The sequence below is a fragment of the Sciurus vulgaris genome (assembly GCF_902686455.1).
Source record: "Sciurus vulgaris genome assembly, chromosome: 7".
In the NCBI taxonomy this organism is placed as follows: domain Eukaryota; kingdom Metazoa; phylum Chordata; class Mammalia; order Rodentia; family Sciuridae; genus Sciurus; species Sciurus vulgaris.
Window position 1 is genome coordinate 122,605,984 of NC_136467.1, and position 27,155 is coordinate 122,633,138.

At 56.8% G+C, this 27,155-nt stretch overlaps 1 protein-coding gene and 1 pseudogene across 3 annotated transcripts in view; one reads left to right on the forward strand and one right to left on the reverse strand.

Annotated features, from left to right (window-relative positions):
* ILRUN (inflammation and lipid regulator with UBA-like and NBR1-like domains) overlaps positions 1-7,258 on the forward strand; it is a 78,465-nt gene extending 71,207 nt beyond the window's left edge. For both annotated transcript variants that reach the window (XM_079147256.1, XM_079147257.1), the window contains exon 5: positions 5,612-7,258. In XM_079147256.1, the coding sequence (XP_079003382.1) occupies positions 5,612-5,647 (36 nt within the window). In that variant the 3' untranslated portion in view covers positions 5,648-7,258. The remainder of the gene's footprint in view (positions 1-5,611) is intronic.
* Positions 1-27,155, reverse strand: part of LOC306665762 — a 202,735-nt pseudogene that overhangs the window by 86,666 nt on the left and 88,914 nt on the right. The window lies entirely within an intron of this gene.

Consider the following 27,155-nt stretch of genomic DNA (forward strand, 5'->3'; position numbering starts at 1 on the left):
TTCTTTTTTTTCCTAGAAGGTTAGAAAACAGAGAATTGGCTCACTCACCCGTGCTGCACATTTCACGGTTCCTTCGATCATTTTACTGATATTTCAGTCCACTGTGTGCAAGACACAAATACTTAGCAAGAACAGGTTCTACACTCTCACAGGCAGCCTGCTGTCTTGATAGCACTACACTGTCTACTGTTAAAAATTGAATAAGCTTTAAAAATTTTCTAGCTGAAAGAGAACTATTTCCTGGTTTTTAGTACTTCGGCATGCAGTTAATGTTTTCTCATTGATAGTTTTTTAGTATAGATTCGAGCATCCCTATTCAGAAATCCAAAATGCTGCAAAGTCAGAAACTTTTAGGACACCAATATAATACCACTAGTGGAAAATTCCACACCATGAAACTTTGTTATATGCACAAAATTATGAAACCATAAAATTACCTTCAAGCTTTGTGTATAAGATATATATGAAACAAGTGAATTTCATGTTTAGACTTGGATCTCATTCCCAATGAAACCAGAAAATAATTTGTGGCTGGGAGCCATGGATTGCTTGAGCTCAGGATACCAGCGTGGGCAAGGAAGAGACCCTGTCTCTTGCATATCTTGTCCCCCCCTGCCAGGGATTGAATGCAGGGCTGCTTTACCACCTAGCCACAACTCCATTTTGTTTTGAGACACGGTCTCACCAGTTGCTGAGGCTGGCCTTGAACTACTTGTAGTCCTCCTACCTTAGCCTCTGCAGTTCCTGGGATTATAGGCATGTACCACCATGCCCAGCTCAATATATCTCATTCTGTATATACACATCTTCAAAAATCCAGAACACATCTAATCTCATCCACTTCAGGTAAGAGATACTCAGTGTGTCCTCCGTTTGGAAAGGTTATTTTGTCCTCTGTAGTTTTGGGAAGAACTCTAAGGTATTGAATGTGACCTTCACATACATCAGTGAGGACCAAATCACTGGCTGGGAGTGATGGTTGCTCTTCCACAGGGGCAACTATAAACTGTTATGAAAAAATCAGAGATAGTCGTTACTTTAAGTTTGCTTTGAGGTCAGGATCACAAGTACTAGGTATTAAGTTATTCTTTCAGAAGATTGTGATAGGTAGGAATGAGCTGATGTCTATAAATGTTCTCTTGAGAATATTTTAGAAATTGACCTGTTGTTTGCAGTAGTTCTGTTGCTTTGTGGGAATGCAGCTCAGGACCTAACCTCATCGCCATCGTCATTACGCTGCCTTGAGGCAAAGCTCCCTTCCCCAACACTGGTGAGTTGGGAGGCACCTGTGTCTTAGCTAGTGAGTACAGAACTTCTGTGCTTTTAAGAGGACTCACCAGGCTCAAAGTGTAACTAAGTGGTGGAATACTTACCTAGTGTGTGAGTCCCCAAATTTAATCCCCAGCATTATTTTTAAAAGTGGGGGGCGGGGGCACTGTTCTGCTCCTTAGCCAATTTGAGCTTGGGTTCCAGTGTTCAAAACTATGGCAGTGGTTCAAGCAAAGCTTAGGGAAGACTGAAGCAAGTCAGGCCACACCTCAGCTACTATGGACCTGAATGGTTTTTTACTGTCTTAGCAGTATGTATAAGGTATATATGAAATAAAGGAATTTTATGTTTAAACTTGGATCTCATTCCTAATATATATCATTCTGTATATACAAGTATTACAAAATCTGAAAAAGATCCAAAGCACATCTGGTCCCAGGCACTTCATTCAGATGAGAGATACTCAGTGCATACCCCTTTTTTGGAAAGGTTATTTTGACCTCTGTAGTTGGAAGAGCTGTAAGGTACTGCAGGTGTGGGGCTGCTCCAAGCACTGTAGCCTTTTAAAACCATGCAAATTGAGTAGGTCCTGGTGAACTGACTGGTAGACTAAAGTAGGACAGAAAAATTTTTGTTTGTTGTTGTTTTTTTGAGACAGGATGTCTTCCTTGCCCACGCCGGTATCCTGGGCTCAAGCAATCCATGGTTCCCAGCCACAAATTATTTTCTGGTTTCAAGTATTTGTATCCTCTATAAACATAGTTAAATTAGTCTTGTTGCTGATCTGTATGTGATGGGACCTGCTGATTCCTCATAGAGGATGGTGGCCTTCTGCATCATAGTCACCAAATCATGGTGATGTGACCTTAATTTTTTGCTTGGGTCAAAGTTGAATTTGGTTTCTCTGATACCATCTGATTCTTCTAACTTTGCTTTACTTATTAACAGTCACACAACTGTTAAGAAGACAAGTCATTGATGCAAGATTAGTTAGTATTTGGCACCTGCTTTTCCTGCAGAGAAGGAGCTGCTAGTTTCCCCAGAAGAGAGTGAACATTTTCTGTATTGCCCAGCCCTTCCTTCAGGCTGGGAGTGGCACTGGCCCCCGAACCTCTACACTGGCTCTTAGAACCTGAATGTGGATAGGCCTTCCGTTTTGAACATACCTCCATCCCAGTGTTAGGAAAGGCACTTCCCACTTGGTCTTCTGCCATGGGACGCCCTGGACAAGCCGTTCTTGGATTCTCTGCCAGCTTTTTCCTCTGCAACTGGTGTTGAGTGGCCTGTGTTCTGTGATCCACTGTAATCCTACATACAGGGAACCTAGATCATAGCATGGTTTCAAAATAGGGTTGGCTCCTTCTCCCTTCCTTGAAGTGATGGTAGTTAAGTGGGGGAAGGAGAATTAACCTGTTTTTCAAGCTACCTTTCTGCTCTAGTTAAACATCAGCCACTCCACTATGTCCTCCTCTGGGTGAAAGGGAATTGGGTAGCATTTTAAAAAAAATTTTTTTTAGTTGTAGATGGACACAATATCTTTATTTATTTTTATGTGGCGCTGAGGATCGAATCCAGTGCCTCACAAGTGCAAGGCAAGTGCTCTACCACTGAGCCACAACCCCAGCCCCTGGGTAGCATTTTTCCTCTTGAAAAGCACAGAACCTCTGTCATTAAATAGAGAATCAGTGGTAACTAAGCTAGTTAAATCCAACACTTAATGATCTGAGGGCCAGGATGGGAATCTGAAAGTGCTCAGAACTTTTCCCTAACAATTGCACAGAACCCCTTTTATTTATCTGTGAAGTGGGAAGCACTTAGGAAAGTCTTGTCTTCCCTTCCCTAAGTGTTCAGACAAGTCACAGGCCCGCTCTTGCTTGATAGAGGCCCACGGGAAGTGTGGAGCTTTGGACCAGGAAGCAGGTAGATTTAGAGTAAAGGGGAAATCATTGCTTTTCGGGTTTTCTTTGTGCACTTTTTTCCTGCACAGAGGCCTGGAGCATCGCAGTGGTTTTGAATCTTAAGAGAAGCTCAGCTTCTGTGGCTCTCCTTGGGCAGTACTGAGTGAGCAGCTTGTCCTAAGCAGCTTTACCTCCTGCCTCTGGGGCACATCACCTTCCTTCCCGGCCACACAGTGGAGTCTCAGCTCTGTGCCACCCTCCATCGAGCTGGTGGAGGCTGAGGCTGCTGGCGTAGCTGCAGCCTTTGCTTGCTTGCTGGAGGCATGATTGGCTCAGGGTCCAGCAGGTCTTGTGGCATTTTGGCATTTTAAACACCAGCTGCTCCATTCACCAGTGTTGCGCCCTCGATCAGGTTACCTCACTTCTCTGAGCCGGGAGATCATGTTTGTCTCAGTGGAACCTTTGTGAGGATTAGAGAGAACATATTAAGTGCTGTGACAGCACTTGGCTTATGGTTGATGCTCCCTCACTGTTGGCCTCCCTGTCCTACAGCTTCCCTCTTCCCGATGTTTTGTTCAGTGATACTATGAAGCACTAGACTTCTGCTCTTCAGGGGCTTTATGTGGGAAAAGAAATCAGGAAAAAAATTCTGTGTTCCCCTACCCTGCCAAAAAAAAGGAACTGTGGAAAATTTAACCTCATGTTCCCTGTTCTTGGCAGTTTTGACCTATGGCCTAAGCATGACCAGAGGGTGTTTTTCTTGGAATATTGTTTTGTAGCTTCCTGAGCCAGACAATTTGTGTCAACTCCTAAAACCTTAGCTCTGGAAAGATAATGGAACAAGCTGAGGTGGGGGGGTGGGGAGAGTCCTCACTGGGGTTACCTGGCGAGTGGGTGCAGAGTTGGAGCGCCATCCAGATCTCCTCCTGGGTCTGCACATCTGCATCCCACTGCAGTGGCAACTGGGACAATCCTGTACCTCTGATCAACCGCCCTGGCCTTTCCTGGATCCTAGGAGGCTGTGACCAAATGGACGGCACAAACCAGACACTTGTCCTTAAACCTATACAACTATTTAAAAAACCTGGCTTTGGAAGGGCCAGTGTTCTAGGACTTAGAGAGGGGTCTGACACTCCAGGCAGCAGTACAAGAAATCCTGTTCTCCTTCAGTTACTAAATCAACAAATGTCTCTTGGGTGTCTGCTAAGGACTAGGCACTATGCTCGCAGGGTGGTAGCAGAGAAAACACTCAGGCTGAAGAGGGGTTCTGACCACCAGCAACTCCACAAACGGGCACTTTTATTCCTTTTCAAAGAAATCCTTTTTTTGTTTTATTTTGTTTTTGTTTTTGTTTTTTTAAGCGTTCCTCCTGGCTCTGTGCACATACCATCAAACTCATGGAAACATGTGACCTTAGTCTTCCTTGTGCCGACGTGCTCTGAGTTGTGCTCAGAGTCAGGATTCTTGCGTGGTTGTCCAGTATTGGGAAGTCTCCTCTGGTATTTTTCATGGGGACGGCTGTGTCCTTGTTCTCCACACTAGTTAATCCCTGCAGTCTCTGGTCCAGTGTGGGGTATAGGCGGGACTGGTTACCAGTCTGCCTTGCCCTCTCAGGTCTTAGCATTAAATGATCTTGCCAAGGAAGAGGGGAGGGCAAAGGAGGGCACATACCACCCTTCAGCATGTTGTTGTGACTGCTTTTGGTGTGGGCACATCTTATTTGGTGTCTCATTCTGAATCTAAAGAAAATGCAAGGTTGGGAAGCCTTTTCCACCCACCCAAGCAGCATAGAAAGTGACTTTGGGAATTTATAATAAAACCTTATGCAGAAAGGGGAGCAAAGAACTGCAACCCATCAAACTTGATTTTGAGTCCTGACTGTACTTCTTACCAACCATGCGACCTTAAACAAATCTTTTAGTCTGTGCAGTAAAATGGGCAGCATTCAGATGGCTGTGGCCGTATTCACCTGCTTTCAGGGCAGAGTGCAGGACAGGCTCCCAGTACTGTGCCTGGCCCCTGGTCTCTGGGTAGACGGTGCTGTTCCTGCCATGTTGTCTTTATTGTTACAAGTGCATTAGCCAGCAATAGCCCACAGCCGAAGTTCAGACACAGAAAGCGGTGCACAAGGGTCTTCAGCACAGAAGGAAATGGAAAACTTTGCAACCTGGGTGCAGGAAGGTTGGCACCAGCTGATCCACCTGCGGCGGAGATGGGCAGTGTATCTGCTGCCTCCCCCCACCCCCCCGGTGTGATTTGGTGAGAAACTTAGCAACTTGAAATGTCCTGAGGTTTTGTGTGGCAAGTGCAAACCCTCAGGCCTTGTCTGCGACAGGGGTATCCTTCTGACTCGCCTTCTGGGGACAGTAGAGTCCTGTGCTTGGTTTGGTTGTCAAGTTGCACTGCTGTGTCTGCTGTCACTGACTGTCTTCACTCTCTTCCAGGGGCTCCACGGGCCTTACCCCTTCGGCCAGTCTTAAACGGGTGTGAGCAAGAAGAAAAATTAACAAAAGACAGAAGGCCCGACTTTGGGGGGAGGGCAGGGGGTTCCTCTGGATTGCAGACCACATCGCACGGACCCCCGGCTCTGACCCCCCTCCTGGAAGAAGAGGAAGAAGCAGAACAGACTAGTTTTGAGTAAACTCAGTATGCATGTGTGAATGCTGAATCCCAGGAATGGTGTTGAGGCTACCAAGAAGAAACCCGTGCAGCCACCTTGGGTTTTGTTAATTAGGTGTCAGTCTACCAAGTCTTTAGGTCACTCGGGAAGGGGAAACATTTTTCAATGGGGGAAAATAAGCCATCTTTTTAAACAAAAATTATTTTGCCTACAGAGAGGTTGTAGCTTGGAGCACATGTCAATTTGTCCCCTTTCTTCCCCTCTTTTATTTTTTTAAATAAGGGATAACATACTCTGTAGAATAGTGCTTGCTCTGGAAGCGATTCAGGCTGAGAGCCGGCGAGGCGTGTTTGGAGACTCCACGGGTCACTGCTGCAGGAGCACACTGCCGTGCCACCTGATCCAGGAGTCTGGCCCCTTTGTTTTTAGTGGCATCGCCCTTTCTCCTCTTTTCTCTTTAGTCTTCTGTTGATTTACACCTTTGGCATTAGTGTGTGTCAGCATCAGAGCCTCTGAAGACCAAACTTCCCTGTGTGGCCGGCAGAGGAAGCCTTGAGGACAGGTCTCGAGTGACGTGGGAATTTCTGAGGTCGAGAAATGTCCTTCCACACACACTTGTGACAGTTCAAATCGCTTCTTCCACGTTCCTTGTGGCAGAGAGATTGCCGCCACACTTCCTGCCCTCCGTTCTTCACGCCGTGGCCCCCATTCACCCTGGGGACAGTGCCTCTGCTGGGTGGATGCGTGCACCTCGTGTGCACACAGGCATGGTGCAGCTCACCAGCCAGTGCCCAGCAGCCAGTGCTTTTCTTGTCACCATACAGTTCCTTTCCCATGTCCTCTCAGTCCTGTGTGGTGTTTTCACAGCCTCGTGAAAGCTGAGCTGTTGAGATATGAAATGTAGCCCCACATGGGGAATTTGTCATGGGAAGGGCCACAGTCACTGACTACTTGATCCTGGAGACCACATTTCAGTGGAAATGAGAGACCCCCGCCCCTAGCAGGATGCCTGGTTAATGGTGGGGGGTGGGCCTGCGGGTGTCCCATGGATTCCAAGCAGGTGAGATGTGCATGTCTCATGGGAAGCTTGAATCAGGCTAGAACAGCTGTCTGCCAAAGATACAAGAATATGCAAAGTCCCCCTCTCTTCTCAGCCCCCTCCTTCCCTGAGTCTGGTTGGTTTGAGAGCAGGGAGATGGATCCAGGGTGTGGCTGCAGGGTTCCCTGCCTGTGACCACACCCCTGTCTGCTCCAGGGCGGTGAGAAGAGCAGGGAGACCCTGGATGAGTGGCTGCAAGGGGTCAGATGGCCTGGGTGTGGGTGAGGGTCTGCCTGTCTGTCTGTCTCTGTCTGGGTGTCTGAGTTCCAAAAAATGTGTGGTGTGTGTTCCTCCTCCTCCTCTTCTCAGACTGTTTTTAAATGCTTGAGTGTGGGAGAAAAGCTTGTATGAAATTTCCCTTTCATTTCTCCACCTCCCCAAAAAACTAACCTAACCCGGGAGTAAATGGGCTCCCTGTGAGCCTGGGGAGGGCCACGCGGTGGGGGCAGGACCATGCGGCTGCGCTGCGCTGGACCAGGGCTTCTCTGGAGCACCACTTTCTATGCACGTGAGTGCCCACTCCCCAGCAGAGTCCATGGGAGACCCTGCCCCTGCCAGGGGCCCACACCACACGGCTCAAGATAGTTCTTTGTTGGTGCCAATCTCCTAGGACACTGCCACCCTGGAACATGCACCTGCTGGCTAGCCTTGAATCAGGGCCTCTCCAGCGGCCTTTGGGAGGATCATGGGACGTGTCATGACCTCTCTGTTCCTGCTTCCCCACCTGCCCCACACTAGGTCCTCTTTCCACTTTCCCATGGGGCTACCTGCCCTGACTTAGCAGGGGTGCCAGCCAGCCATCCTCAGTAAGTCCAGCCCTGCCAGAGCCATCCCGCACCTCTTGTAGGCAGTGTCACCTGGCAAGTTAGATGTCCCATGCACCTTGACTTCCTTCCTAAGACCAGTTCCTGTGCCCAGCCTTGGAGAGGCGAGCCTCAGAGCAAGTGCAGGCCCTGGTCCGTGGCTTCCCAGGGCCAGAAGAGGGTCTCTGCCGTTTGTCTCCCTCCCTCAGCGGCATGGCTTCCGAGCAGTGCCTGGAGCCCCGTTCTCCTCCCCTGCCCCCTTGGCAAGTAGAGGCTGCCTCTCAGCTCCATCAGTCCTTGCCCCGCTTAGAATCTCTGGACAGGACCACCAGCGTCTGGCACACCAGAGGTGAGGGCAGGCACCATCTTTGGGCCCAGTCAGGATGGAGGGTGTGGTCTTGGGAAGAGCCTGCCTGTGTGCATGGAGTGAGGGGTGTGTGTGCGTGTGTGTGTGTGTATGTGTGCATGCCTTTTCTTTTTGCCATGGGGACATTGAATTTGGGGCATTTTTCTACAAGAAACAGACTTCTCTCCCCCGGTAAGGACTGGCTATAACTTCAAGGCATTTGCAGCCTGGGAAGAACCTCACCAAGACAACCTGTGGCTTGAGGGTGGCCGAGGTGGGAAGTGGGCATGAGAATAAATACCTCCCCAATTCAGTCTGGTCCCCAGCGGGAGAGCATGAGGGTGGCCAGGGCTCAGAAGTGTGGACCGTCCCCCGCCCCGCCTCCATCTCCTTTTGTTCCCTTGGGTGAGTGCAGGAGCGCGAGGGCTGCCCCTTCCACTGGACATGGTGTGTGTGGCGAGCAAGCTGGGAGGGTGTTTGTGGTGGGGCCTCGTGGTGCCTAGGAGGAGATGAAGATGAGGAGGTTTTTCCTTACTGTAAAAATGAATATTTGTATGATTAAATTAACACACAAAAAAGCCTGCTGTGTCTTTGTGGGTTTTGTTGCATCAGCATTGAGCCTGGGCATGAGCCGCGTGGCCTGAAGACGGCTCTGCCGTGTACACTTGTGGTCTTTGGGTCTTTCCCTCCTCATGGGGAAAGCTGAGACCCAAGAGTGTCGTGCTTTGGGGAAATCAGTCCCGGGGTTACCACTGGATCTGCTGTCCTTCCTGGTGCCCAGTGCCCAGAAAGGTAAAGAAACTGCTTCCAAGTGACCTCTAGGTCACCAGGGTGCCACACCTCTGTTGATCACTACTCTGTTCCCAGCACGTTAGAAACACCAGCCCGGTGGTGGGGATCAGCGGCAGGCATTGCTTAGGCCCCTGCTGTGTCCGGCATGTGGCATACTGAAACACAGAGCAACTTCCTGTCAGGATAGCAGACGGGCCAGGGCTGGGGAGTCCTTCCCACCTGGGCCCCTGTCCTCCGAGATGAAGATGGAATGCATTTTAGCTGGTCCCACAGTGGCTGGCTGAGGTTCCTGGTTGCTTACAGTGCTCCTTGAGGTTCATAGACTAGGGCTTTTTGGGGAGTCAGGTTGAGCCCACAGTCCAGGTAGTGGACAAACACACCCCACGTACTTACATGAGACAGCTTGACTACAGGGTGCAGGAGTCAGCCTGAAATAAACTCCATCGACCAGTCCCACAGCACATGGTGGGCTTTCTCACATCCTCCTTCCAGGTGAGTGGTATCTTCAGAACTCAGGTTTGTCTCCATCGTCAACCGCTGTGTTAGATCTGAGAGGGAAGGGAGTTGCCTTAGCTCAGGGAGGAGGCAGGCTCAGACCACCGCTTCTGCTGCTGACTTGTTCGCTGGACTGAAAAAGCAAGACTTAGCGGGGGGTCTTCTCCCTGCCTGGCAAAACTGTTCGAAGGGATAGTTGTGCCCTAGGGACCTGTGGTTCAGGAGGTGAGGGAGGACAGTCCTTGGCGCCTCCGGGTAGGCAGCTTAGTGAGGGAACTTCTGGCCACAGAGTGCATGAAAGAAACAGGCCCCACAAGGAGCTGGCCCCCTGCCCCAAGGGCCTGAATGCAGGCCTGCTGTTTTTCAGGGAGCAACCTGATCAGGGCCCAGGGTGAGGAGCCTGGAGACCAGCCCGGAGACCCCCTGGGGCAAGTGCCTTCCACCTAGGGCAGTGCACCTGCATCCTGCTTCCTTCCAGGTGCCCACAGCTGTTTGTTCTCTGCAGGGGAGGGACCTCCACCCTGTCACCTGGGTCTCCTGGCAGATCAGGCCCACTCCCAGGCCTCCCAGCACCCCCACTGCTGAACAGTTATTTGCTTGGCGGAATCTGTTTGTCTTTGGGGCTGTAACCTGTCAAGAAGTCACTGGGCCCTGGGAGAAAGGAGCAAATTTGGTGGTAGCTTCTGGCCTGAGCCATTCCCACGGGGGCTGGGTGACAGGGAGAGGGCTTTCAGCTGAGGCTGGGGGACGGGGAGGGCAGTGGCAGTGGCAGTGGCCTGGGTCCAGCCCTCCTGGCAGAACAAGCTCACCTCCCTGCCCAGCTCGGGTTGTGCCTGGGTGCCTCCCACCCTGTTCCTAGGAAGGGCCCTCCCTCACCTGTCAGCTGTGACCCAGCCATTTCCCAGACCCCTCCTAGTGTCCAGCCCTGTCTGGTTGCCAAAAGAATAGATGCTGGGGCCACTCATGGTAACCGTGGCTTTCAAAAATGAGAAAGAGGAGGCAGTAGTGCTTAGAGGCAGGGGAGAATGTGTGAGTTTGGGGGCCGAGAGGTGCTCAGAGTGGGTTCTGACCTGTCAGCATGATGGCTGACAGGTGTCTGTCAGACGGAGATAAACTAGAAACCAGGACTGCACATTTTTTAATTAAATATTTTTTAATGTTTTTTAGCCATTGGTTCTGAGATTCTGTGATCTTGGACAATTCTTAATTGAATTTGAATGTGTTAAAATGCAGATTCTGGATTGACGGGTCTTGGGGTTGGGAGGGACTAGATTGTACATTTCTAGCAAGTTCCCAGGATGCTGCTGGTCCTCTGTGGACAGCACTTTGTGTGAGGGGAGCAGGGGCGACCTGTGAGACTCGGACAGGGCTGCAGGGGCCAGGCCCTGCAGAACTAGCAGGAGCCAACATCATCAACAAAGTGACATTCAAGATGGGGGCCGTGGCTCAGCTGGGCTGTGAGTTCCTAGGGAGCGCTCTTCTGTCTCAGTGACGAGTGAGCATCGACTGTGGGTAGGGTTGATACCAGCTGACTTATTGGCCCGCTCCTTTAGAGTGATTTATTTCTGTGAATGACCTCATTTCACCCACAGCCGCCCAAATATGGCTGTGGAGGGCAAGCGGTCCTGGTGCTGAGCTTGTGCACACCTAGCTCCTAAAGTCATGGGTGCCCGGTGTTCATGAGTCAGGAACCATGGCTCAGTCCAGGAGTATCTGGAGGCTTCTCTGAGGAAGTGTCAAGGTGGTGGTAGAGACCCTGGTGGAGATCTGTGCTTCTGAGGAGCGTTCCCTCCCCGTGGGCCTGGGGCTTGACTCTGGGGCCTTAGCCTGTCCAGGAGGCACCAGCCTAGCCCCAGGGAGCTCTGCTCGCCCACCCCTTTGCAGTTCATTTATTTGTTAATTGAACATTATGTATGTACCAGGCCTGGTTTGGGGTGCCAGAGATGTAGCAGTGCCCTCATGGAGTTACATCCTGGTTACAGTTGACACATACAATCCGTCGAGATGCCAGGCTGAGCTGGGGTTGTGGCTCAGTGGTAGAGTGCTTGCTTGCCTCGCATGCGTGAGGCACTGGGTTCAATCCTCAGCTCCACATGTAAATAAATAAACAAAGGTATCGTGTCCATCTACAACTAAAAAAAAAGATGGCGGTGCTGTGGGGGCGGGGCTCGGGGAGAGCCAGGACCGGAGTGCCGGTGATGGGGAGGATGGGGTTCGTCCAGGGCAGTCGGGGTCCTGGGGTGTCTGGGGCAGAGGGAACAGCAAGCCGGAGCGCCTGGGTGGCAGGAGGAGGGTGGATGGTGTCTGAGGCAACCCGGCTTCCCTCCAGGGTGAGGTGGGCGCCGCTGAAGCCTCACGGCAGAGGCCGCCACACACCCAGCCTTCCTTTCCAGAGCCCTCCAACCGCGGTGCTGGAAGTGAACTGCCGGGCCAAGGCAGGAGCTGGGAGCCAGAGGTGGTTCCCGGAAGGGGCAGAGGAGGGGTAGGGGGTGGATCAAGCATGAGGGGGCGCGTTGGCCCTGAGATTTGGGCCTGAGCATCTGGACACGGAGTTACTGGTGCCTGACTCCGGCAGACCAATGGGTGGGCCAGAGGGGAGATGTGGGACCCTCCTGGGACCAGCTTGGTGTGAGGGGCCTATTTGGGCCCCGAGGGTAGGTGCTGGGCCACCAGCTCTTCAGTCAGGCGCGTGGGGAGTCCTCAGCAGTGAGATACAATTTAGAGCCTCGGGACCAGTTGAGATCATTACAGGAGTTAGACGGTGGCCCTCATCCGTTACCCGCCTGCTCCCTCAAAGCCTGCTCTTGCCCCAACCCACCAAGAGGACCTGTGAGAAGACCCCCCTCAGACCCAGCACCAATGGTTGCAGTTGACCTTCTTCCAACCTGGCAACCCCTATCCTGTCCCTAGACCCTTGTAACCAGCCTTCTCCCTACTGGTCACCGTGGGTGGCCGCAGAGAGGAGGAGGGCGTGGAGGGTGTCCAAGCCAGGGGTGGCCCAGTTGGGAGCCAGCAGCAAGGGCAGGGAGGAAGGAGCCAGAGCCCAGCAGGTTGTAGCTGGTTCCCGTGGTCCTGTCCTCCCCGGACAGGCTGGGGCAGCCAACTGACATTGGCCACACTCACTTGCACCAGGACCAAGACTGCCAACAGCCAAGACGCCCTAGGTAACAACTCAGTGCCTCAGAGCAGCCAGGCCCACCCACCCTGTCCTCCTTATCTCAGGGTATGGCTTCCCTGAGCCACGCGGGTGGAGGGTGGAGAGTCAGAGAGGTTGGGGGCGGTGGGGAGAAGACTGGGAAGGAGACTGTCTCAGCGGGTGCAGGGTGTGCCCAAGACCAGCAGAGGGCGCCATGGGGCCCAGCCCACCTGAAGTGCCAGGACACTGCCCAGGCTGGGCCTCCCTGGGCTGTTTCCCACATTCCTGCTCAGGTAGGCGAGCTTGGACTTGAACCCAGGCTCTGCTGCTTGTCACCTGAGTACTGACAGTTTATTTAAGGCATTCAGAACCTCAGTGCCCTAATCTATAAAATGGGGACAATTCCTACCCCAGAAGTATCATGAAAATTAAAACTATCAAAAATGTTGGGCATTGCTGACCTGGCACATGGTAAGCATCCAATAAATAGTGACCGTTATCACACTCTGACCTGCTGGATGCGAGGAGGCCTGGGCCCCCAGGAATGGAGGCAGGCCACTGAGCGTTAGGAGGCAGAGTCCAAAACATCTATAGCCAGCTCAGTGTCTCGGGTCTCCCCCAGCACCCAGCTCTGCTCTCCCACAAACTCCTGCCTTACAGGTGTTTCTTGTTTGGGGTGGGAGTTGGGATGCATGGAAGGACCATCCCAGAAGAAGCACAGGAGGTCCTGACCTCTAAAACGGGCTCTGAGGAGAGGAGGTTGCCTCTACGGCCACGTGCAGGGAGCACTCGGTGCCTGTTTACTGGGGGAAGAGACCAACCAACATGGAGGAAAGATGGTGCAGAGCCTCGTGTGGGGCAGAGCTGATTTCTGGAGACAGGCACTGCCCAGCCCAGTTCAGACACCAGACAGTGGCAGGGACTCCTGGACAGGGGTGGGTGTCACAGATGTGCCTGTGGTTGAGAATGACAGCCCAGAATCCCAGGTACAGGAACTGGTTTGGCCACCGTGGTTTACCACTTCCGAGGGTGGAGCACAGGGCCGGCACGTCTGCAGCCAGGTGCCCACAAGCCAGGTGCCCGCAGCAGTGCCAGAGCCAGGGCCAGGGCCACAGGTGGGCACCAGGGTGGCCTTTGCTGGTGGCTGAAGGCACCCCACCCCACCATCCCCAGCTCTTGTGTGTCCTGCACTTGGCTCATTGGCTGCCCCCACCACTATTCCCAGACACGTCAGGTTCTGGTGGTTGAGTCCTCTTTGCCCAAGTGCCCTGGCCCACCCAGGTGAAGGCCTGGGCTGGGGACATTCGTTGCCGAGCTTGTTAAGAAGGAAGTCCATGTTGAGCCCCCTCTGGGGGGTGATGATCCCTGATGGGATCATCCGGGACTGATGAGGGTGCCTGTCCCTGATGGGGACACGGAGCCTAAGAGATGGGACAAGTGAGCCCCCAGGGGCAGGCAGACCAAGGTCCCGAGTGAGACCAGTCAGCGTGCCTGCAGGAGCTTCTGGGAGAGCCACACAGCTCTCCAACACCTTGGGTGGGGACACTAACCAGAGCACATGCGGTCCCCAGAGTCCCGGAGTTAGCGTCAGCTCTTCTTGCCCAGGTCCCCTCCCTGACACTTGAGCCAGCAAGGAGAGCCAAGGCCCCTCAGGGAAGTGCAAGAGCCAGAGGTTGGTTGGGAAACAGGATCCCCAAGCCAGGCCGTAGCTGGGGTGCCGTGGGGAACAGCCATCGCAGCAGTGGTTGGGCCTGAGGGGATGCGCTGTTGGCTCTCGGAACTGTTTCACATGGTGCCAAGGGGGGGTTTCATCTCTGAGCAGTCAGCCGTGGGAAGGAAAGGAGAGCTGGGCGCCTCTGCCAGGACCTGGGCCTCCGGCCTCCCCAGGTGGGCGCCTTGCAGCCAGCCAGCCCCTGGGTCCCAGGGCCTTCGACTCCAGGGGCAGCTTTGTCCTGTGTAGAACATGCTGGCTCAGGGAACGGAGCCCCCTATGGACCTGCATGTGCACGCAGCCGCTTGTGAGCTGAACATGCGTGTGCACCACTCCTGCGGACTGGAGGTTCACGGGAAACGCCGAGTGCACGTTACCTTGGCTTGTGCACAGACATGCCCACAGGGCTGTGAGATCCCAGGCCAGGCCCCTCGCAGGCATGCCTCACCTTGGATCACTTTTTTTTTTTTTTTGTGCTGGGGATCGAACTCAGGGCCTTGTGCTTACAAGGCAAGCACTCTGCTGACTGAGCTATCTCCCCAGCCCTTGGATCACTTTTACTAGATTTTTCTGTAAATTATGTTTGAATCCTTTCTTTTCCATCTTCACAAGGCAGGTGCTAATCTGGATTTTTTTATATTTTGTTTTTTGGTTTTTTCGTACCAGGGATTGAACCCAGGGGCGCTTAACCACTGAGCCACATCCCCAGCCCTTTTTTATATTTTCTTTAGAGACAGGGTCTCACTGAGTTGCTTAGGGCCTCGCTAAGTTGCTGAGGCTGGCTTTGAACTCGTGATTCTCCTGCCTCAGCCTCCTGAGCAGCTGAGATGACAGGTGTGCTCCACTCGTTTTCTGTTATTGATGTTTAACTACATACAGGAAAGAAAGCAAAGCCGGTGACTCGGCCTGACGGCCTGTCCTCCGCCAGGCACAGTCGCTGACCATCCCAGGTCTCAAGGTTTGGAATGTGTTCCCCTGTCCCAGCCTCTCCTGTGTGCCGCCTCCACCAACAGCCCATGTGAGATGAGCCATTGTTCTGTAAATATAAGTGCCATCGTCATTCCCATTTAACAGGTGAAAAGACAAGCTCTGCCCACGGTCACCCCCTAAGAAGTGGCCAGCCTGGTAGTAGCTCTGTGACTCTGGACCACCACAAAAAATATCCAGCAGCGTCCACAAGCACACCCTCGCGTTCATAGAGGACTGGATTGCAAAGGGCCAGTGGCCTGTCCGATCTTGCCAGGAAGAAAGCAGCCAAGAAAGGGTGAGCTTCATGTCAGCGTTGACTTGCACAAGCCAAAGCCCTTCCAAGGACCTGTCCTAGGATCCCACACCCAGCAGCTCCCTTCAGAGCTTTTTGGTCAGAACTTGGCTGCCTGTTCCTTTCGTCTGTAAGAAGTCCTGGCTTTATTTCCTCCAAGAAAATCTGCATTCCCTTTGTAAGAAAGAAGGAGAAGCCGGTATGGTGGCTCACGCCTGTAATCCCCGCAGCTCCGGAGGCTGAGGCAGGAGGATTGCGAGTTCAAAGCCAGCCTCAGCAAAAGCGAGGTGCTAAGCCACTCAGTGGGACCCTGTCTCTAAATAAAATACACAATAGGACTGGGGATGTGGCTCAGTGGCCAAGTGCCCCCGAGTACAGTCCCTGGTACTCCCCCAAAAAGAAGAAAATATATCCGGGAGACAACTGGCACTCTTTCCCTCACTCTTCTGTATCTACACCCTTGAAAACTTAGGCTGTTCCCTCACCCCAACTGGAACCAGGTAGGGAGCCTGCGGAGGCTGCCAGGGAGCCAGGACAGGGAGCAGCCACTTGTGGTGTCCAGCAGAGGGTAGGTGGGCCTTGTCCCTGACCCCCACCTCCAGCAGGGACCCAGAGCAGCTGTGGAGCCTGCTCTGGTGCCTGCCCCCCCAGGTACCTGTGGGCAGAGATGTCCTCCAGCAGACCTGAACCAGAAGTAGACGGTTTCTGGCTCCACTGTGTGCCAAGAAGACAAATGAGGGAGCTGGGCGGGGGGGGGGGGGGGGGGGGGGGGGGGTGTTACGGGGACAGGTGCCAGGGAGCACCAGGCCTCAGCGCTGGGGAACCATGGCTGAGGGCAGCCCTCAGGACGTGGCCCCATCCCAGACTCCTCAGAGCACAGCTTCAGACCAAGCCCCAGGCAGGTGTCAGGTGAGGCCCACGGCCCAGGCTGGCCCCAGCCTAGAGGAAGAGGAAGTCGCAGGCGGGTGGGGAGGGCCCCGCTCCAGTCCTGAGGTGGCTCAGAGGAGCTGCCTGGTCCAGGATGGTCCTCTGAGTAGTCCTCGCTCAAACGGGGCCCAGGCATGTGCTCCCTCAAGTAGAGCCTGCTGGACGAGGCAGGGCCCCCGGCCAGGCCCCCAGCCAGCTGTCCAGCAGCTGTACCCGAGCCCACCCTGTGGGAGGAGTGGCCCTACATTGCCAGGGCATGGCCGCTAAGCCTGTAAGCCCTTCTTTGGGAAGAAGCTGCCCCAGGGTGCTGGGAAGGGGCCCCCAGGTTGTCTGCAAGTCCTCTCTCCCCAGTGTGTCCCTGAAGCCCTGGGTAAGATCAAGCAAACCTTCCTGCCAGGCTGTGTCCGGCTGATGGTCGATGCTGCTGTTTGGAAGTAACAGCAGCTCCCCTGGCCCTGAGGTGCGGCCCGCTGCAGGCGCTGCCCGGGGCCTCCTGGGGGCGCTGTGAGAAATGCTCCACCCACTTGACAGGAGGCTGAAGCTCAGAGGGGAGGGTGCTCAAAGGGCCTGGGGATGGTGCAGTGGCTGAGGCTGAGGCAGCAGAGGACCAGGATGTCAGAGGACCTCGTTCTGCAGCAGCCATGAGCACTGTGGGGTCACCTTCCCCCACCCTCACCCCCATTCCTGGGACCACTGTCCCGTTATCCTTGAATTTTTCTCCATCAACCCAGAAAGTATGTATTATGCCCATTTTACAGTACAGGAAACTGAGTCCCAGAGAGGTTGACACCCTTGCCCAAGGTTTTGGGGTATCTTCCAGGCCTTAGTTCCCAGCACCAGGTGAGACATGGGCTCCAACGGCACTCCTGCCTTAGCTGACACCCAGTTCCTGGGTAGGCCCCGGGGCAGGTGACCCATCTGCTGACCTCAGTCCCTGAAATGGGGCTAGTTCCTGCCTCACTGTGCTGGACTCTGTCTCCCCTGGGGCCCCACCTTCCTCGGAAAGCCAGGCAACAGCTGGGGGGCAGCTCCTGACCGGACGGTGCCCCTTCCCTGCCCTGGCCCTGTGCCAGCCAGGCCCGCCTGCACCACATCTTCCAGATGGCACCATAAAGCCATCCCTGAACCTCGGCTGCCCGGACAAACAGCCCCTCCCGAGGCCCCACCTGCTGGAGACTATGCCAGCCTGGGCCGGCCAGGGGTGCGGGCAGCAGGGCAGGCAAGACTGAGGCCTGTCCTCCACCTTCCTGGCCTCCCCTGCTGGCCCTCAGCTCTCCCTGCCCTCCTGAAGGGACACGCTGATCCTCCTCCCGCCAGCGTGGGACAAGTCCAGCTCTCTGGGCTCTGGTTTTCCCTCTGTGAAATGGGGGTGAGAACCCAGCACACCTCCTGGGCCAGCCGCGGGGCTGAAGGTAGGCTTTGGGTGGCCCTGGCGGAAGGGCGTCCTCTGACCTGTCGCCTGAGCCCCTCTCCTGTGTGGCCAAGAGGGTGAGAATTCCAGGGGGCCTGGGGCAGAGCCCCAGAGAGCCTCCGCCCAGGCCCAACAGAGCCCGCACCCCCTGCTCTTGGCCCCAGGAACTCACCCCTCGCCAGGTTCAGCCCTGCTGTGCCTGGGACCCTGGTTGTCCCATCCGTGCAGCAGAAGCCGTGGGGCTGGGGGCTCCGCAGAGTGTGCTGGCTCCTGGGCGCAGCAAGTACATAGAGTGCCTTGACCAGGCCGGGCGCAGAGGCGCTCGCCTGCATCCCAGCAGCTCCAGATTCAAGGCCAGCCTCAGCAACTCAGCCAGGCCCTGAGCAGCTTCGCAAGACTCTAAATAAAATACAAAAAAGGGCCGGGATGTGGCTCAGCGGTGAGTGCCCCTGGGTTCCATCCCCGGTTCAAAACACAAAGCCTTGACCAGTCTCACGATCTGAGCCCCGAGATCTGAGCCTCGGCCCATCCATCGCTCGGACCCTGGCCCCCAGCACTCCAGGTCCCCGTCACCAGCACCCAGCTTGCTTTTCTGCGATGTGCCGGCCTCATTGGTCGATGCCAGTGGAGGGCCACACGGGAGGATGGAGCCTCCCAGAAGGCAGGACCCGCTCCCTGGAGGCACCGGAGTCTTGTGGAGGAGCCGCGCAGAGGATGGCCTTTGTGACCGGAGTTAGCCACCATGGGCCCCTTTGTGTGAAGTGACGGCTGTGCAGAGAAGGTGCGGGAGACTCGGGAGACTCGGGGTTCCCAGCAAGCTGTGAGCCGCCACAGGCAGCCTGGGGCTGGAGCGCCCCGCGGGAGGGGCGGGGCTGGAGACCAGGCTGCTCACTGCGCCCACCTGGCAGCTCTGCGGCCTGAGCCCGGGTCGCCTGCTCTTGGTCTCTATCTCATCTGCAAACTGGAAAAGACTCCCTGGCAAGGCGTGGAGAAGAAGGGAGGCCACGTACGTGAAGAGCTCACCCAGTCGATGAGGCGGGGTCATGGGGTGGCCAGCAAAGTGGACCCCACGAGGCGCCTGGTGGAAGGGTGCCCCCGGGACCTGGTGGCAGCTGTCTAATCCAACCTCAATCTCAGCTTTCAGAACAAGCTGAGACCCAGAGAGGAAAGCAACTTATGGGAGTCGCACCCTGAGCCTAACGCAGCTGAGTCCAGAGCCAGGTGGTCACCGCTAGCCCTGCCTGCCTCCATCTATCTCTAAAGTGGTTGTTGGAAAGACCCGTGGTGACCCAGGCCAGCACGCCCGAGTCCCTGCCGTCCACGTGTTAGTGCCAAGGCTGACTCTCACCTCAACCACGACTTTGGCACCATCACCTCCCTGCCAAGGGCTCACCCAGGCCACACCAGCTGTTCCACGGAGACGACCGCTCACTGGGCGGGGGGCGGGGGGCGGCACAGGGGGCTCACGGACCCCAACATCCTCAGGCCCAGCCTGGCCCCTGCCCTGCAGCCCCAGCTCCAGGTGCCTAACGGGCTGAACAGAGGAGCAGTCAGGGACCAGGGAGGGAGGTGGGCAGGCCGGGCTCCTTGCCTGCAGGCAGGGACGCCTGCAGGTTCCGAGTGACACCTGAGAGGCGCGGGGCCTGCTTCCTGCAGCTGCTGCCAAGAGTGTCCCAGACTGGGCACGGGATCCCGGTTCCTCCGGCATGACGCAGTAGCCACGTCAGGGAGCAGAAGAGTCCAGGGGTCACCGGCAGGGGGTGGGGCAGCTCTGAGGCCACTCAGTGCTGCTGGGACAAGGCCAGAGCACAGGTGGTCAGAGATTTCCAGAAGTGGAGGAAGGAACTGGACAGAACATCTTCCCCAGGGACCAGTGGAGCCTGTGACCCCTTCATCCAGGGTCAGCTCATGTGTAGGCAGGACAGAGTGGTCATCACCATGTGGGCTGAACTGGCTCTTTCTTACTAGCTGTGTGTCCCTGGGCAAATTAACTCACCTTCCTGTTTTCTCATAGGCAAATGGGGATTATGATACTCACCTCATAGGGTTATTATGAGAATTAAGTGAGATTATGTAGAAAAGCATTAGTTCACCACACTTACATCATAGAAAGAGTTCAATAAATTTAATAATGATATTATAATTCTGTTACTATAAAGGCATGGAGACCATGAGAGACTGAAGTCAAGCCACATAGCAGGAGCCAAGGCAAGACAAGATCCATACTTGGTGACTATCACTAGAACCAACAAAGCATCATGTTACTTACAAGGGTTTGGAGCCAGGTTACCTGGGCTTGCAAGCTGCGTGACCTCAGTTAACTTCCTTAACCCCTCTGTGCCTCAGCAGCTCCGGCTGTAAATAGGGATTATATTAGCTAGCTGCCTCATAGGGTTGCTGGAGGGATTAACTCAACATTTAGAAAGCCTCTGGAAGAGTGCCAGGTACAGAGAAAAACTCCAGAAGCCCAAAGGTTATAGGGCTGCGTGACATTGAGCAAGTCCCTTCCCTCTCTGGGCCTCTAACCAGTTCTATAAAATGAATCACGAATTTAAAAAGCACCTCTGGGTTCAATCCCCAGGACCAGAAAAAGAAAGGAAATGAAAACAAGCAAGCACTGGATTAGTTCAGCTGGGCTCCTCCGAGCTGCCGTCCATAGTTCTGGGGAGGGGAGTTCCATGGGGCTCCTACACCAACCCTGTTTTGACCATCCCCGGACCCCTGAGGACAGGGCGCTGCTCAGCCTCTGCCGGTCTTTCCCACCCTTAGGGACGGCAGCTGAAGCCAGAGGTTGGCGTCTGCAGTCCCAGCAGCTCAGGAGGCTGAGGCAGAGGAAGCGCAAGGTGGAGGCCAGCCTCAGCAACACAGCGAGATCCTGCCTCGAAATTAAAAAACTCCAGGGTCTGGGGATGCGGCCCAGGGTAGGGCGCCCCTGGGGTGACCCCGACCCCCGATGAACCAAGCCAACCCAGCGGCTGAAGGAGAGGGGCACGCCGCAGGGAACGAGCGAGTGGGCAGTGGCCACACGACGGGACCCGGGAGAGGAGAGGGGACGGTCCCTGCCTACAACCTCCCGCCCGCTGCCCTTGCTGAGGGCTGGCAGCCGGGCGGGTGCTGCCCTGTCTGCTGGGCGACCCCAGGCAGATCCCGCTCGGAGCCGGGCACAGTGCGGGCCTCCTGGAGCTGGTGACATGGTCGCCTCCGGGGTGGGGTCGGCGCCCCCCGCGGGCCTGGCTGGGGGCCACCTGCCCGAGCTCGGCCCCCCGGGGAGGCGCCCTGCCTGCAGCCGGGCGGGGTGGGCGGAGGAAACCCGCACCAGGAAGCAGCCGCGGTTCCCGCCACCTCCCCGGACCCTGCCAGTTCCCACGGCCCGTGGCCATTGTCGTCCAGGCGGTGGGTCCCACGGGAACCAGGAGGAGAGGACTCGCCCAGCCTCTGCCTCCCGGGGACCATCCCACGCCCTCCGCAGACCCGCCGGCCCAGCAGGCCCAGCCATCCGCCAGCCGCCCCTCCGCGACCCGCCCCGAGCAGGGCTGCAGGGCACCGTGGGACGTGCTGGCCGGGGTCCCAGGAGCGGCCTGAGGGGCGGCTGCACGGAGGGACGGCGCAGGCGCAGGTGCTGGGTACCGACGGCCGAGGGCCCGCGAGGGGTCCTGTGCGGGTCGCCCGAGTCCAGGACAGGCAGATGTCTGCGCTGGGATCGCTGGGCCGCCTGCGCCCCGCGGTCTCGTCACACTCCCAGGGGCGGTGGGAGCCACAGAGGGTTGTTAGTGAGGGTCGCCCCCTCAGGCTCCTGCCCTGTCCCCTGACCCTGACTGCTGTGATGCTCAGTCCTGCCCCTGGCCCCTTTCCTCGGCCAGCCCTTGATCTGTTGCTTTGTTGAAGGAAGCACTTATTAAGCACCTGCTGCATGCTTGGGTTTGATGCGAGCTGGAGGTGAACCCCACCTCCTGCCCCCGGTGTGACTCGACCACGCAGGACGGGCCTCTTGACCTGCGCTCGTGGGTGGAGGTGCCTCCGAGACTCCTGGCATCGCCTGCCCGCGTCTGAGGCCCGGGCTCCCCCGTGCTCGGCAGATGTGGAGAGAGGCCAGCATCTGGCAGGTGGAGGCCACAGTTGAGGGAGGGGCTGCTTCACTCCCGCCTGGCCTGGACCCTGCTGTCGCCGTCCTGCTGGGGAGCTGGCCCTCCTGCCCCAGATGCTCCCTCTCTGGCTCACTTCTCACTTTCTTCTTGGGCACCTTCTGGCCAGAGGACAGGAGAGGACCCCAAGGTCCCAGGGGCCAGGCCTGTGGGAGGTGGGCCCAGAGGGGCTAAGTCGGGGTTAAAGGGACCCAGCCCGTGTCCAGGACCCCTCTCTTCTAGGCCAAGAAGCAGGGCAAGGGCTGGAGGGGCCGTGAGGACCCTGTGCTGCAGGGCGGAGTCGGTGGGTGTGCCCTGACCCCAGCTGTGCCTCCGCTGCACCTGGGAACGTCCATTCTATGGGCACTGGGCACATCCTTAGTGGGCCCGAGGCGGCCACCCACCAGTGACCCAGTGACTTCCACTCCACTCTCTTCTATCCCTGGAGCTCATCTTGGGGGCCACCCAAACCAGCTCTGCCTACCTGGCCCCTGGTCCCTTTGCAGGAGAGAGACTGCGTGGGGCCAGTGGGACTTGGTTGGGGCCTCTCCTGGAAGGGCCAATCCTGGAGGCGCGGCCACTGGAACAGCTCTTCCATGGGACAGATGGACCCCATGACAGTGACCCAGGGCCGATGAGCCCAGGTCGCTGAAGCCCAGCCTGGCATGTACTCCCTGTGGTCTTGAACCAGGGCCCGAGCCTCACCCTCAGCTCCCTCAACTGGCCACCTGCTGGGCTGCCAAAGGCAGGGTCCAATGACTGTTATCTGCACTCCACCTGTTTCACCCACTCTAAGAGTGACCACAGCTGTCCCGAGTGGGGCCCTGTCAGTGCCCCCTCCCTGCCTGTGGGCAGCAGGAATGGGGTAGCAGGTCCTGGCTGGATCACAGAGCTCCTAGGTTCTGACTCCTGCTTTGTTGTCATTGTGCTGTGTGACTTTGGGTAACTCACCACTCTCTCTGAACCTTACTGAAAAGGGAGGCTGTTGGACTGATGAGTTTCTACCTTCCTCCTGGCTCTGCCTCCCGGGTTTGTAATTCTCACTCCATGGTGGGAGAGGGTTAGACTCCCTCAGATCTTGATTCAAATGGGACCTGACAGGGCAGGTGCCTCTCAAACACGCACACATTTAAACTCGTCCTGGTCACTTCCTACCCTACTTTCCTACCTATTTCTGCCCCACACCTCTCACCTCCTGACCTTCTAAATCCTACTTATGTGCATGTGTTTATCCTCGGTTCCCAGCTCGGAATGTCAGCTCTGCGGGAGAGCAAGATTGGTGGGTCCCGCCAGGCCCCCGGTACTGGAGTGTGGTGGGTGCGCAATAAACATTTGCTGAAGGTGCGACTTGGTGGGGGGTCAGGCACATCGCAGCGGGTCCTGAGGGAGCTGCGGGCACCAGGATGGAAGGGAGCTGGCCACCTGGCGAGGTGTGAGGGCTTCGGGCGAGGCTGGCGTGACCAGGCAGGGGTGCCTGTTTGGCAGCGATGTCCCCTGGGTCCCTGTGCGTGACTGGGGGCTGGGGGCCTCCCCTGCTGCCTCCACCCCGCCATCTCCTCTGGGCCAGGCGGAAGGCGGCGGCTGGACACAAAGGCCTCAGCCTCCCTGGAGAGCCGCAGGGGCTGGAGGCTGATAAGGTGGGTAAATTTCAAAGGGGCTCCCGGGGAGGCCAGAGCTGCTGATAGCAGGGCCAGAGGCTGCGTGGCCTCCCCCACTGCCCGCCGCCAGGTGGCCCGGCCCCATGCCACCACCACCGGTCTCAGAACAGGCTTGATTGTGCTCTTATCTGGCCTGTGGTTTGTAGGCCCAGCCGCTCTGCGTTAATGGGGGAAAGGCGGTGGCCAGCTCCCGGGTGTGGACTGTGACGTGGGGCCCCGCCCCCACCCCCCACAGCGGGCCTGGGGGACACCTGGTGCGCTGGGGCGCGGGGAGGGCAGCTGTCAGAGCCCCGGCAGGGCGGGGCTCTGCGGTGGCCTGGAGCTCTGTTCCTGCTCCTCACCCCACACTGCCGGCCCTGAACCTCCAGGACCTTAGTTTCCTCACGGAGGTTAAAATAGGAGGCTTGCCTGCAGTCCCAGTACTCAGGAGGCTGAGGCAGGAGGATCACCAGTGCGAGGCCAGCCTCAGCAACTTAGCCAAAAAAATAGGACGCTCATGGAGCATGCTGCCTCGGGCTGCTGCAGCCAGGGAAGGAGATGCTCAGGACCCCTCAGAGCGCTCAGCTGCAGAAGCTGGGGGCGCGGCCGTGGCCCTGCACACCTGGGCTTGAGTGCCCCTTTCTAGGAGGTCTGGCCGTCCCCCGTATTCCCAGCTGTTCTGCGGCCCCCTGCGGCAGCTGGCACCCTGGCCTGGTCACCTCCGCATCCTCCTGATCATTTCTTCTTCTTCTCAAGGATGTGAACCCAGGAAGCGCCTGCTGACCCCATGACCTGGCCTGGCCTCTGCAGGCCTGCGACCGCCCTGGATTCACAAGACAGAGACCCGGCCAGGGCTAGGCTGTGTCTGGGGACGCCTCCCAGGTCTAACAGCAGAGGCTGTGTGTGCACCTCTGTCCTGTCTGTCCCCCGGATGGACCTATGGGGCCCCCCAGACTTGCAGTTCATCTGCGGCAGCTGCCCATCTGGACAGGTCCACGGGAGAGGGCTGGGGCCCTGGGCAGGGAGACTGGTGATGGGCGGGTGGCGCAGGGAGTGACAGCTCATCTCCTCAGCCCCTCTCAAACATGGGGGCCCTCTCTGAGGGTCAGTCTGTGCCCAGGAAGGACAGAGTCTTGGGGAAGAGACCCTGGGCCTTCATAACCAGGTCCCAAGCCCCCCGCTGTCCATTTCCCCTGGAACAGAGACGGTCACACAGAGAGCCTGCAGGTGGCCGCCTTGGGAGGGGTGCTGGGGTCATCTGTACCCTCTGAGGCAGAACGACACCAGGTGACGGGGCCATGGGCACCAGCTCCTCAGAGGCGGGCTGGGCCGGGTCAGTGCCTGCTCACCTGGGCAGAGACGGGCTGTGGCCGGGTGTGCCGCATGCAGGAGTGGCGGCCCAGGCCTAGCACCCAGTTGTGTGGCTGTTGAGGATGCGGCCACCACCCCTGGGCCATCCTGACCCCCTGGTCCACCGTCCAGCATAGCACAGTGTCCTGGAAGGAAGATCCCAGCAGACCAGCCCAATTTAGCCTTGACTTTGCGGAATCGAATGAGCCTCTCTCCTGGTCTGAGTGGGGTGGGCAGCGAACCCCTCCAGCGTGAGCACGGGTTGGGGTCTGGATTCAGATCCCAGGCCTGCTGTGTGTCCTTAGGCCTGTTTCCCTGGCCCCTCTGCCCCAGAGTCTTCTGTTCCTGGCCACTGATGCCCCGGGTCCCAGACGCCAGGCTCCTTGCACCTCAGCAGGGGACCCACCCTTCCCCTCCCTCGCCCCCCAGCTGTCCCGTCTCCTTGCAGCTGGAACCTGGGATTGGGCCTGGTGTCAGCAGGGAATGTCTCCATGCTGGCCCGGGTCGCAGTCTGGTCTCCGCCATCGCCCTGGCCTGGCGCTCCTTGCGGGGCGGGACCCAGGGAAGGTGGCGCAGGAAGGATGCTAGGAAGTGGTCAGATTGACAGACTGGCAGACAGACGGACAGTCTGCTCTTTCCAAGGTCCTCACTTGCATTGTCACTGTGCCACCTGCCATGATGGCCCCTCAGGAGGGCAGGGCTGCTGTACTAGCTGTACCCTGGGGAGGTGAAGAGGCCCCAGGGTCCACCTGCGCCCACGCCACCCCGTGGGCGGCACTCACACGGGACTGGCCCATCCCCCGTCCCCTGCTCCTCTGGCTCACCGCGGGTGGGCAGGTGGCTGGAGAGGGTCAGCCACTCCAGGACTGGGTCCTGGGCCTGAGGGTCGCCGCTGCCAGGTCCCTGCCCTCAGGGAACCTGGGGAAGGTAGAAATGCCATGAAGACCAGAGACCACGCAGGGACCCGGGAGGGGACCGTTCGGCAGATTTCAGACGCCTGCCCCAACGTGCAAAGCTGGAAGGTGGACAGAACCCAGGGGCGAACCTGGGCCAACCCCAGGGGTTCCCTGACACCGTGCTGGGTGGATCGGGTGTGACGGGGGGCATGTTGCCCAGCCTCCCCTCGGGGGTTCGGGGTGGGCCATCAGCCGGTCCTCCTTCCCTGGAGCCCACAGCACTGCCTTGGTGGCCCCGAACCCACGCACTGACGTCCGTCCCAAGCAGCCTCTTGCCGGGCCAGGCGAGCTCCGGCTCGCGGGAAGAGGAGTACCTGCCTGCTGCGTCTCCGTGGTCTCCTCCACTCCCAGGGGCTCCCTCTACCTCCCTGCTCAGGCCTGGGTGGTGGAGCCCCGCGGCACACCTGGTCTCTCACTCCTGGAGACTCCACGAGGGGCCCCCGTGGGCCCCGCATTCAAGGGACAGATGTCCCAAGGTCCAGGTTTTCTGTAAAATGCTCAGTCTCCTTCCCTATGCCACCAGCAGTCACAGATTCCCTGGCTGCAAGACTGTTTTGTCGTCATATTTTCGCCCATCTCTGAATAACAGAGACCTTAAACAAAAGGAAGACCTCTGTTGCTCTTTAAGAAGTCCTGAGGCAGCGCCAGATGTGGTGGCCACGCCTGCAATCCCAGCAGCTCAGAGGCCGAGGCAGGAGGATCACAAGTTTGAGGCCTGCCTCAGCGACTCTATGAGACCCTATCTCAAAATCGCAGAATTAAAAATGAAAAGGGCTGGGATGTGGCTCAGGGGTAGAGCACCCCTGGGTCCCCTCCCTGGTACAGGTTGGTGGAGGGCAGGGGGATTTGGAGAGAAGGTAATAAAGGGTACATGTGGCCTACTTTTAAGATCCTTAGGAATCTTGGCACATCCCGTTTGACCTCACGGTCATCCCTAGCTGCAAGGGAGGCTGACATCATCTTCATTCCAGGCAGCCACGTGCCGGCTAAAGATCACAAGCTTGCTCACCAGGGAGAAGGGAGTCTGGACGTGGGGGTAGCTAACTTCCCCTGACACCCCTCCACTCAGTGAGCATTTACTGGGCACACCTTGTGCTTCCCTGTGACATCACATCATGATACCTTGCGATCCTCCTGCCTCGGCCTCCCAAGCTGTGGGGATTGCAGGCGCGAGCCCCCAACCCCGGCAGTTCATCTTTGTGAATCGTTTGTTGGCGCATGACAATTTTGCGTCCTAATGGAATCTGTTGTGATAGACGCGTGGAACTCACGATTGGGTCTGCTTTGTTCCCACATTTGAATGTTTCACGTTCAAAGGTGACT